The sequence below is a fragment of the Oncorhynchus tshawytscha genome, linkage group LG09 (assembly GCF_018296145.1).
Source record: "Oncorhynchus tshawytscha isolate Ot180627B linkage group LG09, Otsh_v2.0, whole genome shotgun sequence".
NCBI lineage: Eukaryota > Metazoa > Chordata > Actinopteri > Salmoniformes > Salmonidae > Oncorhynchus > Oncorhynchus tshawytscha.
Window position 1 is genome coordinate 33,080,322 of NC_056437.1, and position 16,807 is coordinate 33,097,128.

At 43.2% G+C, this 16,807-nt stretch overlaps 1 protein-coding gene across 1 annotated transcript in view; it reads left to right on the forward strand.

Moving 5' to 3' along the window:
• Positions 1–16,424, forward strand: part of LOC112257837 (protein EURL homolog) — a 33,952-nt gene extending 17,528 nt beyond the window's left edge. The window contains exons 3-5 of the mRNA XM_024431712.2: positions 11,104–11,631; positions 12,575–12,637; positions 13,024–16,424. Of these exons, the coding sequence (XP_024287480.1) occupies positions 11,104–11,631; positions 12,575–12,637; positions 13,024–13,199 (767 nt within the window). The 3' untranslated portion in view covers positions 13,200–16,424. The remainder of the gene's footprint in view (positions 1–11,103; positions 11,632–12,574; positions 12,638–13,023) is intronic.
• Positions 16,425–16,807: the final 383 nt, after the last annotated feature.

The following is a 16,807-nucleotide window of genomic DNA, read 5'->3' on the forward strand; positions in this document are numbered from 1 at the left end:
AACATGATTATTCAGTATTCCCAGGTAAGACGTTTTAGGTTGTAGTTATTATATGAATTATAGGACTATTTCCCTCTATACCATTTGTATTTCATTAACCTTTGACTATTGGATGTTCTTATAGGCACTTTAGTATTGCCAGTGTAACAGTATAGCTTCCGTCCCTCTCCTCGCTCCTCCCTGGGCTCAAACCAGCAACAAAACGACAATTAGCGCGCGCTAACTAGCTAGCCATTTCACTTCGGTTACACAAGCCTCATCTTGGGAGTTGATAAGCTTGAAGTCATAAACAGCGCAATGCTTGACGCACAACGAAGAGCTGCTGGCAAAACGCACGAAAGTGCTGTTTGAATGAATGTTTACGCGCCTGCTTCTGCCTACCACCACTAAGTCAGATACTTAGATACTTGTATGCTCAGTCAGATTATATGCAACGCAGGACACGCTAGATAATATCTAGTAATATCATCAACCATGTGTAGTTAACTAGTGATTATGATTGATTGCTTTTTATAAGATAAATTGAATGCTAGCTAGCAACTTACCTTGGTTTACTGTATTTGCTTAACAGTCTCCTTGTGGAATGCAATGAGAGAGAGGCAGGTCGTTATTGCGTTGGACTAGTTAACTGTAAGGTTGCAAGAGTGGATCCCCCAAGCTGACAAGGTGAAAATCTCATTCTGCCCCTGAACAAGGCAGTTAACCCACGGTTCCTAGGCCGTCATTGAAAATAAGAATGTGTTCTTAACTGACTTGCCTAGTTAAATAAAGATTAAATAAAGGTGTAAAACAAAAAAAAAGGCACTCAAAAATACCGATTTCCGATTGTTATGAAAACTTGATATCGGCCCTAATTAATCAGCCATTCCGATTAATCGGTCGACCTCTAGTGCAGACAATGGAACATGACTATTACTGCAGTCCTTCCCTCACACCCCCAACAGTCTTCCAGGTCAGACAAGCTGTTTGATGTTCCTCTGTGGGAGAGATGAGGCTGTTTTTATAGTAGTTGTGGTTGGCTATAGCCTAGCCTATGTTTTGTCTCTGTCTAAGCCTTTTTATATTTGAGTTTAGGGGACATTTGAGCAATCTTTTTTTGTTTTTAAATTGTGTTTTTTTGCGCCTCCTGAGTGCCATTCACCACAGCAGTGAGTGCTCATCCCTCTATGTAAATGGAATCCTGGGAGCTCTTTCAGAAGAGCACTCAATATCCTTTGAAGATTTAACCAGCTATGAGTCAGAATACATACGTTTCACAGCTGTTTTTCCCTGTAGCTGACAGGCCTCCGGCTGCTGAGTCAGAGTAGGCTAACCACCTGAGAGAGCCGCCAGTCTAACCTGAGCCAACGTCAGAGACGAGAGAGGCTCAGTCTGACTTGATACAGTGGAATGATATAGCTGATGCTGCCGCTATGTGCTGCTGTTAGGGGCCATTGTGCTGCTCTCTGGTCTAAACGACCTGTTCATTGTGGCTGAACTTCTCACCTTGAGGTGTAAACTACTCTGATTTTTTATTATTTTAATTTTTTATTTCCCCTTTATTTAACCAGGTAGGCTAGTTGAGAACAAGTTCTCATTTGCAACTGCGACCTGGCCAAGATAAAGCATAGCAGTGTGAACAGACAACACAGAGTTACACATGGAGTAAACAATTAACAAGTCAATAACACAGTAGAAAAAAAGGGGAGTCTATATACATTGTGTGCAAAAGGCATGAGGAGGTAGGCGAATAATTACAATTTTGCAGATTAACACTGGAGTGATAAATGATCAGATGGTCATGTACAGGTAGAGATATTGGTGTGCAAAAGAGCAGAAAAGTAAATAAATAAAAACAGTATGGGGATGAGGTAGGTAAAAATGGGTGGGCTATTTACCGATGTACAGCTGCAGCGATCGGTTAACTGCTCAGATAGCAGATGTTTGAAGTTGGTGAGGGAGATAAAAGTCTCCGATTTTTGCAATTTGTTCCAGTCACAGGCAGCAGAGAACTGGAACGAAAGGCGGCCAAATGAGGTGTTGGCTTTAGGGATGATCAGTGAGATACACCTGCTGGAGCGCGTGCTACGGATGGGTGTTGCCATCGTGACCAGTGAACTGAGATAAGGCGGAGCTTTACCTAGCATGGACTTGTAGATGACCTGGAGCCAGTGGGTCTGGCGACGAATATGTAGCGAGGGCCAGCCGACTAGAGCATACAAGTCGCAGTGGTGGGTGGTATAAGGTGCTTTAGTGACAAAACGGATGGCACTGTGATATACTGCATCCAGTTTGCTGAGTAGAGTGTTGGAAGCAATTTTGTAGATGACATCGCCGAAGTCGAGGATCGGTAGGATAGTCAGTTTTACTAGGGTAAGTTTGGCGGCGTGAGTGAAGGAGGCTTTGTTGCGGAATAGAAAGCCGACTCTTGATTTGATTTTCGATTGGAGATGTTTGATATGAGTCTGGAAGGAGAGTTTACAGTCTAGCCAGACACCTAGGTACTTATAGATGTCCACATATTCAAGGTCGGAACCATCCAGGGTGGTGATGCTGGTCAGGCGTGCGGGTGCAGGCAGCAAACGGTTGAAAAGCATGCATTTGGTTTTACTAGCGTTTAAGAGCAGTTGGAGGCCACGGAAGGAGTGTTGGCCACGGAAGGAGTGTTGTATGGCATTGAAGCTCGTTTGGAGGTTAGATAGCACAGTGTCCAAGGACGGGCCGGAAGTATATAGAATGGTGTCGTCTGCGTAGAGGTGGATCAGGGAATCGCCCGCAGCAAGAGCAACATCGTTGATATATACAGAGAAAAGAGTCGGCCCGAGGATTGAACCCTGTGGCACCCCCATAGAGACTGCCAGAGGACCGGACAACATGCCCTCCGATTTGACACACTGAACTCTGTCTGCAAAGTAATTGGTGAACCAGGCAAGGCAGTCATCCGAAAAACCGAGGCTACTGAGTCTGCCGATAAGAATATGGTGATTGACAGAGTCGAAAGCCTTGGCAAGGTCGATGAAGACGGCTGCCCAGTACTGTCTTTTATCGATGGCGGTTATGATATCGTTTATGTGATCCTTCCTTTTTTTTTTTTTTTACTCCTTTTTCTCCCCAATTTCGTGGTATCCAATTGTTGTAGTAGCTACTATCTTGTCTCATCACTACAACTCCCGTACGGGCTCGGGAGAGACGAAGGTTGAAAGTCATGCGTCCTCCAATACACAACCCAACCAGCCGTACTGCTTCTTCTTCAGAGGCCCAATAACACAGCGCGCATCCAACCCGGAAGCCAGCCACACCAATGTGTCGGAGGGTACACCGTGCACCTGGCAACCTTGGTTAGCGCGCACTGTGCCCGGCCCGCCACAGGAGTCGCTGTTGAGACAAGGACATCCCTACCGACCAAGCCCTCCCTAACCCGGACGACGCTAGGCCAATTATGCGTCACCCCACGGACCTCCCGGTCGCGGCCGGTTACGACAGAGCCTGGGCGCGAACCCAGGGACTCTGATGGCACAGCTGGCGCTGCAGTACAGCGCCCTTAACCACTGCGCCACCCGGGAGGCCCATGCGATCCTTCCTTAACCCATACGAAGTCCCATCCAGTTGACCAGCTCTTCAAAATGATGAATGACTTAAATGGAGCTGCTAGGGTTGTGCATCTTTCCCCTTCAAGACGATTCGATAGATATCTAGGTACATTGGTTCCGATACGATACAGAAACTATACATAATTACATACACTTCTTCTCCCCACTGTGTATATACATATATATATATATATATATCACACTGTTCTAAAGTTAGGTGTGACTCAGAAATGTCGTTGTTTTTGAAAGAAAATTAGACTTTGTTAATGTTGTAAATGACTATTGTAGCTGGAAACGGATGATTTGTTATGGAATATCTACAAAGGCGTACAGAGGCCCAATATCACTAACCATCACTCCTGTGTTCCAATGGCATGTTGTGTTAGCTAATCCAAGTTGATCATTTTAAAAGACTAATTGATCATTAGAAAACACTTTTGCAATTATGCACAGCTGAAAACTGTTTTCCTGATTTAAAGAAGCAATAAAACGGTCCTTCTTTAGACTAGTTGAGTATCTGGAGCATCAGCATTTGTGGGTTCGATTACAGGCTCAAAATTGCCAGAAACAAAGGACTTTCTTCTGAAACTCGTCTGTCTATTTTTGTTCCGAGAAATGAAGGCTATTTCATGCGGGAAATAGCCAAGAAACTGAAGATCTCGTCCAATGCTGTGTACTACTCCCTTCACAGAACAGCGCAAACTGGCTCTAACCAGACTAGAAAGAGGAGTGGGAGGCCCCAGTGCACAACTGAGCAAGAGGACAAGTACATTAGTGTCTAGTTGGAGAAACAGCCGCCTCACAAGTCCTCAACTGGCAGCTTCATTAAATAGTACCTGCAAAACACCAGTCTCAATGTCAACAGTGAAGAGGAGACTCTGGGATGCTGGCCTTCTAGGCAGAGTTGCAAAGAAAAGCCATATCTCAGACTGGCCAGTAAAAATAAAAGATTAAGATGGGCAAAAGAACACAGACACTGGACAGAGGAAGATTGGAAAAAAGTGTTATGGACAAATGAATCTGAGGTGTTCGGATCACAAAGAAGAACATTTGTGAGACGCAGAAAAGATGCTGGATGGGTGCTTGACGCTATCTGTCAGTGCATGGTGGAGGCACTGTGATGGTCTGGGAGTGCTTTGGTGGTGGTTTAAGTGGGATATTTGTACAGGGTAAAAGGGATCTTGAAGAAGGAAGGCTATCACTTGCAATGCCATACTCTGTGTATGGTGCTTAATTGGAGCCAATTTGCTCCTACAACAGGACAATGACCCAAAGCACAGTTCCAAACTATGCAATAACTATTTATGGAAGAAGCAGTCAGCTGGTATTCAGTCTATAATGGAGTGGCCAGCACAGTCACCAGATCTCAACCCTATTGAGCTGTTGTGGGAGCAGCTTGACTGTATGGTATGTAAGAAGTGCACATCAATCCAATTTGTGGAAGGTGCTTCAGGAAGCATGGGGTGAAATCTCTTCAGATTACCTCAACAAATTGACAACTAGAATGTCACAGGTCTGCAAGGCTATAGTTGCTGCAACTAGAGAAGTCTTTGATGAAAGCAAATTTTGAAGGACACAATTATGATTTCAATTAAGTCATTATAACCTTGTCAACAGCTTGACTATATTTCCTATTCATTTTGCAACTCACTTCATGTGTGCTTTCATGGAAAACAAGGACATTTCTAAGTGACCTCTAACCTTTGAACGGTAGTACACATGCGTGTTTGCATACAGATTGTTTCAAGCAAAACTATTCAGGTTCACCCTCAGCGATAATCTAAATGTAATGTAAGCCCTGATCAGCATGTAGCCTTCCTATAATTACGTTGGTTGTCACTCAACAAATAATGCCTAATATTGCGCAGGTCATTTTATAAACATTTGAACGCTGTAGGTGATGCGCAGATGTGCCAAATCAGGAATATGCCTCCCTCTCTTTGGTCAAGGTGCGACTCTACGCATAGCGCACAGTTTGACTAGGCTACTGATATTGTCTGGGGTTGTTTGACATTCAAAATGAATTGCAGATCAATGACCGTTAACATAATTACATACTTAGCTTGACACTGGAGTGCACGCAGTTGTCACAAAAGATTAGGTATTTTTGGAAGGTAAAAAAAGTAATTTGAACAAAATAAATTGTGGACCAGCGAATTGTAACACAGATTTTCTGACCGACGCATGCAACATTTGGATCGTTTTGGGTCCCAGGGACCAATGCACTCATATCTTAAACATTTGAACCCGGGGACTGATGCATATCGGTGAATCGTTACATCCTTAGGTGCCGTCCATGCTAAAGCTTTTGGGCACTAGACCTCTCTATAGTTGGAGATTGAGAAACATGCTGTCTTTGCCGTAGCTGTGCCCAGAGCTACTATTCCACCAACCCACTGAGCATGAATGGCTTTCAGGGTATTTATTTTGGGGTGGTAAAGTGTAATCTGTGGCTTTCAGTACTAATTCCAGCTTTGGACCAAATGCCTTTTTATGAATTGTGCTAATAGGCCAATGCTTTGGGAATACAGTAGAATATTTAGGCTAATACATTAATCATTTGCATCATATGCTGTTCAGCTCTATCTAGATGGACCTGCCTAAATACACTATCACCCATATGAATGCAACGTAAAAAGGTAATATATGTCTGCTTAACCAACTATATGAACCTCTTGGGTTAGTTTTTGTTCACCCCAACCAGTTAAAAGCCCCTCTTCTTCCCCATCCACCACTCAGTAGAGCAGCGGCAGGACCAAAGTGTGACTAATTAACTCTCTGGTGTACTGTACAAATGTGAGCTCTGTCTGTGATCCAGGCTTAGCTCTGCAGCTGTTGACATCTGCGACACTTTCAGCCATGTCAAGTTCTATTTGGACATGATATCACCATGACCCCTGCCCCATTTTTTTTTTACTAACAACCTCCTACCCTGGCCCCAACGACTCCTAAACTGTGTCAATAATTGAATGTCCTTGCCCAATGTAGGCCTACACACACAGAAAGCAGTTCCCTATAGCTAAGGGAGTGTTACTAAGTAGGTTAAACCAACGTCACATCATGATAGAATTCAACTCATTTTGCCAAGAACACTATAAGGAACCGTGAGTTGTTTTCAGAAAACATAATTTCCGTCACCTTTTGTTTGGCCTGTTAGTGACATGTACAGTAAACAACTACACATCTACAGTAGATTTACAATGGTGATATTCTATCGATCCTCTGAAACTAAGCCTGGCCATACCCCTAGAGACATAATCAGAGGTGTGGCCTATTATCGCCAGTCTAGGACAGCATTGACGAATAGTAGAGAAGGGAAAGAACAGGTTCTGATGGAGTGCGTGAGCCTGGGCCATGAAAATACAGGCTGTCTGGTCTTAGATTACATATGTTAAGATTAGGCCTACGGTTTCCATGACAGCCCCCACATTCACTGACCCTCCCGGCCTACAGTCTGGAGAGTTGTGGCAAAGTGTGTTTGCTAAATAGACAGAGCAGGATTAGATCAGATGGATAAGAGCACGACTACTTTAGCGCCGAGGATTAGCGTTTCCGATTGTCGTTAGTTACTACTAACCATGGCATGGTGACTCATCATTCTTCATGTAATGTTTGCCTGCTCTGTATATGCTCCCTTAGCTTTTACTCTGACACCATTAAATTCAAACAGGAGTTACCCTACTCAATGATCGTTTGCGTTTGCCTATCTATGCTCCCTTAGATTTTACACAGACCGATACCATTCAAACAGTACTCTGACTCTGAGGGCATGGTGGATGGTTTACGCAGTGCTCAGATGAGGTTGTTCTGTGGCTGCTCTGTGGCTTTGTTTCTCTGAAGGCCAGGTAAACGGCTTCCACTGGAGATGTGCTAAAGCCAACAAAAGGATGATTCACAGGCCTGTGTTCTGGAGCCTATTTCTCATCAGCGTCGTGCTTATGCCTCTGACGAGTTGACTGCCACTGCCGAAGACATTGACTCACCTCTGAATTGTGTGTGTGATAGAGAGTAGTGCTAGCTAGCTGCTAAGCTGCTTAGCACATGGCTGGGAGCTTAGCTCCATTCTGTTTGGCTGGTGGTACACTGCTCTGATTGTGGGCCTGTGATATGACTGTTGGGCCTGTGTTATTTTGTGATGGGACGAACCAGTCGGTGGTCGAAGCCTGATTATCTGATCGCTTAATACATGGCTTTTGGCTTGGTGGTTTATGAAGCTCCTGGTAACTGGTATGCAGGTTGGACTTTGGGAAAGTTCAGTAGCCAGGGACACACACACAGTCCCAGACCAGCTCTCCAAGCCTCTAGAATTTTCTAGCCTCACAGCTTCCTCATAAGACTAATTCACCACACAGCTGTCTGTTTCAGGGTACACACCAATATTATTGTATAGGCATAATTTGGCTTGTTCTTAGTATAAACACGGTGTGCTTGTGTGACGGTTGGTTAGCACAAGCAAGTCAGCTGATGATCATGTCTTAAAGCCTACAGCGTTGAACAACTCGATGCTTTTCTGTTTTCTGTGACAGGCAGCCAAGCTGCCCACAGTGTCTGCGTTTTAGGGTTGGATGATTATATTGTGAATGGGTATGGATCCACGTACCGGTATGGATTTTTACAATATCATTTTATAACAATATTTTGATAGTGTTAAATTATACTGAACAAAAATATATAAACGCAACATTCAACAATTTTACTGAGTTGCAGTTCATATAAGTAAATCAGTCAATTGAAATAAATAAATTGGGCCCTGATCTAATGGATTTCACATGACTGGGCAGTGGTGCAGCCACCCACTGGAGAGCTAGGCCCAGCCAATCAGAATGAGTTTTTCCCCACAAAAGGGCTTTAGTACAGACACAAATACTCCTCAGATCCATCAGCTGTCCAGGTGGCTGACCTCAGACAATGCCGCAGGTGAAGAAGCTGGAAGTGGAGGTCATCGGCTGGTGTGGTTACACGTGGTCTACGGTTGTACAGTTGTGAGGCTTGTTGGACGTACTTACAAATTCTCTAAACCTTTGTTGGAGGCGGCTTATGGTAAAGAAATTAACATTAAATTCCCCGGTCAAAGGCTCTGGTGGACATTCCTGCAGTCAGCATGCCAACTGCTGGGGTGGCAGGTATCCTAGTGGTTAGAGAGTTGGGCCAGTAACTGAAAGATTGCTGGTTTGAATCCCTGAGCTGACAAGGTAAAAATCTGTCTTTCTGCCCCTGAACGAGGCACTGTTCCCCGTAGGCTTTCATTGTAAATAAGAATTTGTTCTTAACTGACTTGCCTAGGTTAAAGGTAAAAAATATATATATATGCACATTTTAGTGGCCTTTTCTTGTCCCCAGCGCAAGGTGCACCTGTGTAATAATGATCATGCTTCTTGATATGCCACACCTGTCAGGTGGATGGATTCTCTTGGCAAAGGAGAAATGCTCACTAACAGGGATGTAAACAAATTTGTGCATAAAATGAGATAAATTAGCTTTTTGTGCGTATGAAAAATGTATGGGATCTTTTTATTTCAGCTTATGAAACATGGGACCAACACCTTACATTTTGCATCCATATTTTTGTTTAGTATGAATGAAAAGTTCTACAAATTGGACAACTTCGCTGTCAGTTTTGTCCAAGTTTGGTCCGGGTATAAAACTATAAGAATGGAGAAAAACCATTAATATCACTAATTCATTTGTTGCCATTCTAGGATCATGCACTAATCTTAATATATATTTAAAACTTTTATTATTCAGAAACAAAATACTGCGCCACCGCCATAAATTAGAAAAATATTGTGATATGATATTTTGGCCATATCAACCAGCCCTAGTGTTTGAGAGCTGGGCTTGGCTAAAGTTCTTGGCCTCCCCTTCCTCTTTTGTCTGGGAAATGGCTTCAGTTAAGTGTCTTCCTGTTGGCCCTGACATGAATGTAAAAGAGCAGGAAATAGCCTTATCACGTTGACATGATTTTAGTTTGAGCTTTCATTTTTTTCATCCTTTATCTTAAAGCTGAGGCGAATGCTTTCTGATGACTGATATTGACTGAACTTTTGGGGGGTAGTTTATAGGCCTAGCACATTTAGACTCGTCATTTGGTGGCCGCATGCCATTACCTCTTCTCTCTTTCCTGGAGAAGTGTCTGAGGTGAACCTACCTAACGAGCATCCGTCTTACTGCCTTGTACTCAGTCTTGACCTAGACCAATCCCCTAGCTGCAGGCTCCAGCACGTCTGTCTGTGTGATATGTAGGCTGAAGACGAAGCCTGTACAAACATGCTCGCTTGTTTGCTCACTTTCATTCTCACACTGTGTGCGCTCCATTCAGTGTTTACATGATTGCCAGTGTCCCCGGTTTACTTCAAGGTTAGTTTGACTTTGGATGTGGTGTCTGAGGTAAATTCCCCTGCATTTTCTCTGTGTGTTAAATGCGTTAGAGAGAATGGCCTCTTGCAGTCCAAATTGAGGAAGTGTTGTTAATCCCAGGTGATCCTTTCCCTCTGGGGAAGCTGGAGGTTCTAATATGACCCAACACTCAGTCTCTGGAGCGCTCTCAGTCTCTGGAGCGCTCTCAGTCTCTGGAGCGCTCTCAGTCTCTGGAGCGCTCTCAGTCTCTGGAGCGCTCTCAGTCTCTGGAGCGCTCTCAGTCTCTGGAGCGCTCTCAGTCTCTGGAGCGCTCTCAGTCTCTGGAGCGCTCTCAGTCTCTGGAGCGCTCTCAGTCTCTGGAGCGCTCTCAGTCTCTGGAGCGCTCTCAGTCTCTGGAGCGCTCTCAGTCTCTGGAGCGCTCTCAGTCTCTGGAGTGCAACCTTTCTCTTAATAGTTACTCAATGAGATTCCTCAGAAGGATTTCAGAAACATCCTTAAACAGGAAGGTCTGCCTAAAACATTTATCTTTGAAAATGATGGTACTTAACTCTGTTCTTTTACACATTCGGTTAACCTGAAATGCATTAATGGGCTAGTTTCTTTGAAAAGCTGTTTTAGATATTGAGAAGATGATAGCTAGTCATTTAGGTTAGTCTGTGTTGGCAGGTCACTGCAATCTTTAGATAGTCCCTATTAAAATTGTAAATTCTGCCCAGCATATATCTGTCCATTTTAAGATCGGTCAATCTCCCAGCCCTGCTCTCTCAATGGTTCAGAAGCTAAGCCCACTATAAGCAGCTTTCCCCTGGACATAAAAACACTTAAATCTGCCTATTTTAGGCTGCTTTCAATGGGTTTATTCCAAAAAGGAAATGTTTGTCAAATGCGGTAAGTCAGTACTGTAAGATCGTTATAGTTTTATGTCCTTCTAGAACAGCATCTAGAGCAGGAAATAATTGAAATCTGCAGTGGCTTGACTTTGAAAAAAGAGCAAAGCCAACAGTACCTTTTTTTTTTTACTGTATCATTTCAGTTCTTAGTCCTCTGTTTCTTAGAAATATGTCCCTCAGTTCAATACCTTGAAATACATATAGTATTTATTGCTAAACAGAACATGTAGCTAATTGTCTTCTCTGACTGATTGCTATGTGTCTCGCTCTTGCTCTGCTTGCTGCAGGTGTGTCCCATGCGACCCTCCTGCACTCCAAATCCCTACGGGGTCACCGGGAGTGTTTTGAGAAGTACCACCTCATCGCCAACCAGAAGCTGTCCCGCTCCAAGGTCTCCCGCAGTGCCTACGAGGGAATGAAGCTAGCCCTGAGCCAGAAGATCAGCCGTATTGTTCAGTACGCCCAGAACAAAGACTCCGTCAGCTTAGAGGGAGGTCCGGGCCGCCGGGGGGGCAAGCACCAGCTCCTTTGCTACAGCCAGAATGGAGAACGTACACTTCTTCCCCAGTCAGACGCCCAAGTGCCTCGCTATACCCCATGCTGGAACCAGGGGACGGGGGCAGGAGGGCTGCCGGACTACGCCACAGGCATGCTGGACTGCCACTCAGCCGAGGGGCTGGGGTTACTGGAGGACGGGCAGGGCCTGGGGGGCCTGTGGGGGTCCACAGGGAGGAGGGGTCTTCATAGCCACAGCCAGTGTTCTGGAGGAGACCACCAGCTGCTGCACTCAAACAATGGCCACAGCAGAGACGAGTGTGAGTTCTTTATACCAACTGTAATGAACACTAACTGGCTTCCTCTATTCCCAACACACCACACTGGCTGTGGTCAGATGTTCTACCCCTCTGTTCTCCAGAAGTGAGCTCTCTGCATACAGAATAAACATTGTATTGATGTAGCCTAAGCATGGGGCTAGAGGAAGCCTCTGGGAACGAGTGCACCATTTTAGGAAGGTAGAGAAGTCAGACTGTAGCCAGTGTTATTTAGCCCAGTCATCACTGGAGAGGCTTCAGGGGATCTGCCTTTCCTGCATACATTCCCTTCATCAGAGACATCTCAAGGCTGGATCAGAAGGTGTCTGCCTCTGTGATGAATGGCATTGAGTGGGAGGAGGCGTGTTGAAAAGGGAGGAAACGTGGGAGGGAGACAGATGGGATGCACCGCGTCCATTTCTCTCCTCCTGATCTGTTCTATGATCTTTTTTATATGGACTCCTATCTCTTCCATATCCCCTACTACTCATTAATGGCACACAAGACAATGTAGTGATGCAGGCAAGGGCTCCGTTTTTAGAGCATCCTCCTCACACATTCCTCCTTGACCACCACTTTCCCCCCTTTCCCCACACCATCACACTCCAGAGAAAAGCTTTCTCTCTCCTACCTCAGTGTCCACGTCCTGTCCCTGTAACAGCACCAATGTTTTTTTGTGCCTGCTGCACGTCCTTTGGGAGAGAGGAGGGATAACTCCCAAGGACGGTGGCTCTTTCATGCTGTTGTTAGAATTCAATTCCTTTAGTAAATGACGACAGTGTAGCTATATGACTCTTCGCTCTGCGTAGTTTGTTGTTGCTATGTGTCGTCCCTGAGGTTGCATTAGTTGTTTAGTTAGAGGACTGTTCTGAACAAGTTTTCTTTACTTTATCACACATGCTGTGTTGCTCTTGTTTTGTGACCCAATCTGTGTTTTATCTTCCAGTGATTAAAATGAGTGTGGATGAACTCCACCAGCTGAATGGCCAGCTCCTGCTACAGATTCAAAGTAAGAAATTCACTAGATGGCTATTAAAGTGTAACTGTGAATTATATATTTGAGTGCATGGGTTTGGAATGTCTCTTGTTTTAAATGACCATAAATGGAAGGAAGTGAATATGTTGCATTATTGTTTTGTAGCGTCTCTTCTGTGCTGGTGTCTTTGATGTGTCTTTGTGAGGTAGAATTATGTTTTGCTGGTACTGTGTTGTCATTGCTGTCTGCCCCCTCTGCTTAATCTGTTTAATTGATTTCCTTGTTTGTCACAAATTGTTGTCTTTGTGTGTGGTCCCTGGCTTGCAACATACTGCTTTGCTCTGTGATCTGTCATGCCATCCAGTGTGTGTGTGTGTGTTAACCCTGTGCTATACTGATCTCTGCCTCCCCCTCTACAGAGGTGTTTGAGGAGCTGACGGTGGCTGTACAGGAGAAAGACTCGCTGGCATCGGAGCTGCACGTTCGTCATATCGCTATCGAGCAGCTCTTCAAGAACTGTGCCAAGCTTCCCTGGCTTCAGATCAGCCGAGCTGGGTCCGGGGTCAAGGCCAGCAGCAATGCCCCCGTGGAGTGATGGGAGTCTGGGGGTACCTACCTGGCTTGGCTGCCTCTCTCAGGGGGCTGGCTGTCTCACTCCCAGGGCTATAGACACAGGCTGGCCTCTAGCCAGTGCCCTTTGTATTGTGAAAGACTTGCTGCGTGGTGTGGTTTGTCGCAGATGAGTGAGGAATGGACTTGGCCTCCTCATCATGCTTAAGGCTTTCTGACTGCAGTACTTGAATAAAGGGCTTGAGGAAAGGCAATACAATTGAAGGACCTTGGGAACCATCGACTTCCAAATGGGAACTGTGGGTTTTTGATCCCCTCTGTTGGTGGACCTGTTGCCTATGCAGATAAAGTATTTTTGAAAGAATGTCTATTTAAATGCATTTGATTCAGTGACGTGAGCAAGATCTTGTTTGCATATCTAGCTAAAGTTGTTTTCATTTCACCAACATTTTATTTTTTGGTTTTCATCTTTTACATTTAGCCTTTTGTTATTTTCATTACACCATTTCCTCGCTCCTCAGCAAATATTTTGTTGACTTATTCTGCAGCTATGGTAACTGTTTCTAAATGACGAGTGAGATTTTATTTTGTAATCTGTGCAGTGAAACCCACTCCTGAGGTTTGAAGATTCTGTTACATCACCCACAATCTAGTTCTAAGTGGAGGTGGGATTTTAGCCGTTTTGGATTAGGGTTGAATTTATCTTTTTTTGGTTTTGTATTTTCATTTTTTGTTAGTGGCATGCTGCAAATGCTATTCTCTGATATTTCTCTCTCTTTTCAACTGGTAAGGTATTTTATGGCTGTCGAGCACAAGTCATGCCTGTAGTTGATCAAGAGAGTGACATGAAATACATGCTGAAAGCAGAGAAGGCCCTACTCTAAGCGTTATATGGTCCAATCGCCAAACCAAAGTATTTTATTTGCTTCAAGGCAGCAAATGTCAGTATTTATTATTTTACTTGTGGCCTACAAGTATAGGCCTCGCTAGACCAACTAGAATTGATAGTGAAATGCAATAGAATACACTGATACCAAATTCACCTGAAATGTGGCTCAATGACAAATGTGTGATTCTATAACATAGGTTTAGCTGTAATGTCCTCTGTTATGAACCGTTCAACACTTCTCCCCTGGTTTCATGGTCTGTTATGAATGTATGTAATCAATTATTTTAATATTATTTTTCTCTTCTGGTTTTGGGTTTCAAATGTGCTTTGGTTTGTACTTATTTTATTTATAATTTTAGCCAATTATTTTCTGGGGGTAGGCCTATGCCTTGTGGAGTTCAAATGTATGGATATGTGAACTCAAACTAGACTGCCAAATCCTGTTTTATCTTAACAGGATGTGTCCAACAATTACCCTTGCCTCCTGCTTTAAGGGCACTGATTGGAAGGAACCAATATAGCTGAAAGAACCCAAATAATAATTTGTTTCACCTATCCAGCCTGATCAGATCAGTGATTTTGAGAGAGAAAAAAGTGACAAACAAATGAACTATTCATGAACATTTGGGGAACAGCTGTAGTAAGAACATGATTTCTTTATGTTTAGACACCCTCAAGTGGTAGTTTAAAATTACTGCAGAGGTTCTTACCACTGAAGTGGAACCTCTTGGGATAGTTCTATAATTGGCCCAACATGAACTTGTATGTTTTGGGAAGAAAGAAACACTTATCAGGTTGTGATGTATTTGAACCTCCCAATGTCAGTCACCCTCTTTATAAGAGATCAGATTTGACCCCTTTGGGGTTTACACGAAAGGTTTTAGCTCTGCTTTGTCTCATCCTGGTTTTGTTTGGATTAATAGGTGTGTTCTGCTGAGCATGAGTTACTGATTTCTAGATACACTTAAAATAAGGGCTGTTTCTTGTAGACTTCCCCTGGTGTGACGTTTTGATAACCAAGTAAATCTCTCTCGGACAAGGTGACTTATCAATATATTCGGCTCTATTTACTCTGAATCGAAAATGCTAATTTGCATCAAAGTAGACATGCAAAACTACAAATCCCTGCAAGCTCCTGCACGTCATCTCAAGCTGACACGTTTGCTAACATGTATTGTCAGTTTAAAACTTGCTCAAGACAGTTCACAGAATTGTCGATTTTTAAAGAAATGTAGCCATTTAGCTAACATTAGATACTTAATCCAGAGATTCTTACCTTTGCCTCGATTCTGCAGTCTCACCAAGATCATGCCATTTGTAGTTCTTCATCATAGCCACATTAGCAGCTAATTTAGCATTTCATTTTTGGGGGGTAAATACAGGTGAATATATTGTTAAAAGTTGCCTTGTCCTAGAGAGATTTACATGGTTATAAAAACATCACACCAAGGTAAGCCTGCATGAAACAACCCTTATTTTTAGTGTTTCTAAAAATCCACTATGGGGGGAAATGAATGGTAGAAGAACAATATGAAACATTTCCCTGTTTGACTGCTTGTCTTCATGGGTATTATGACTCATACTGTGGTACTCTATAGTATACTTATACCAGGGGATGGGGTGCCATTTCAGATTTGTCCACTGAGTGGTTTGTAGGTTTTGTAAAATTATATGTCTGAACGGTTGCTTCCCTGGTTGGAAAGACCTGTGAGCCACCTGTGTCTGTCTGGGGTAAATGTCCATTAGCTGTGTGTATCTGGAAATGTGTACATACATACCCGTTACATTGCTTTCCCCTTTCTGCTAAATTTGACTTGACTCATTATTTACTTGGTCTGATATACATTTAAAGGGATAGTTATACCAAATTACAAAATGACGTTGCTTTCCTTACCCAGTAAAGTATGACAGCAATCCATGTTTTGTTTTTACTTCCCTGTCACTGTTTCCCCGCATTTGGCATATTCGTTTTTTTGCGCATCATGTCCAACTCTTTCGATAGTATCTCAAATGTATTGTGAAACTCAGTAACTTATAGATGATTTGAACATGATGTGCAAAGAAATGTGCAAAAAATGCTAAAGTCAGTACCAGGACTTGAATGGGATTTGTGCCACAAATGCTCCAACGTTCTTTTGTAAGAGGTGCCAGGAAAACTTAACCGAAGCATGGATTGTTGTCATACATTGTCCAATATGTCATTTGGGTGAACTATCCTACATATAGTAATGTGTGAACTATGCCTGTGCTGTGTGGATTTCTTTGTAGAAAATGTTTATTTGTGGAGCTGACTGCCTATATGAATTGTCTAAATTGTTTTGTATTTTTTCCAAAATATTTCAATAAAATATTTTTCATACATTTTCTGTTTGGTGTCATATTGTCTGAATAGATGTAGGCAATGTATGACAACAATTGAGTTGGCTACAAAACAACTTATGAGATCATGTTATGGAATCTAGTAAATTACCAATTGTCTCTAATCAGAGCCCTTTTAGTCAACAAGACTAAAAAAATGCGAGTCCAAATCAAGACCATGATTGTAATTTTGTCAAATCACCACCAGAGTTCAAAATGTCCAGTATTTCTGTGTTCATATTTCAGAACATATGGATTATTTAGACATTCTATATTGTGAAAGAATGCATGCTGAGGGAAAATAATCTACAAATAATTGTTCCCCACTGTGTTTGGGTTAATAATGAGTGCCTTCTACACCTTCAGAGAAGGGCTAGGGATTTATA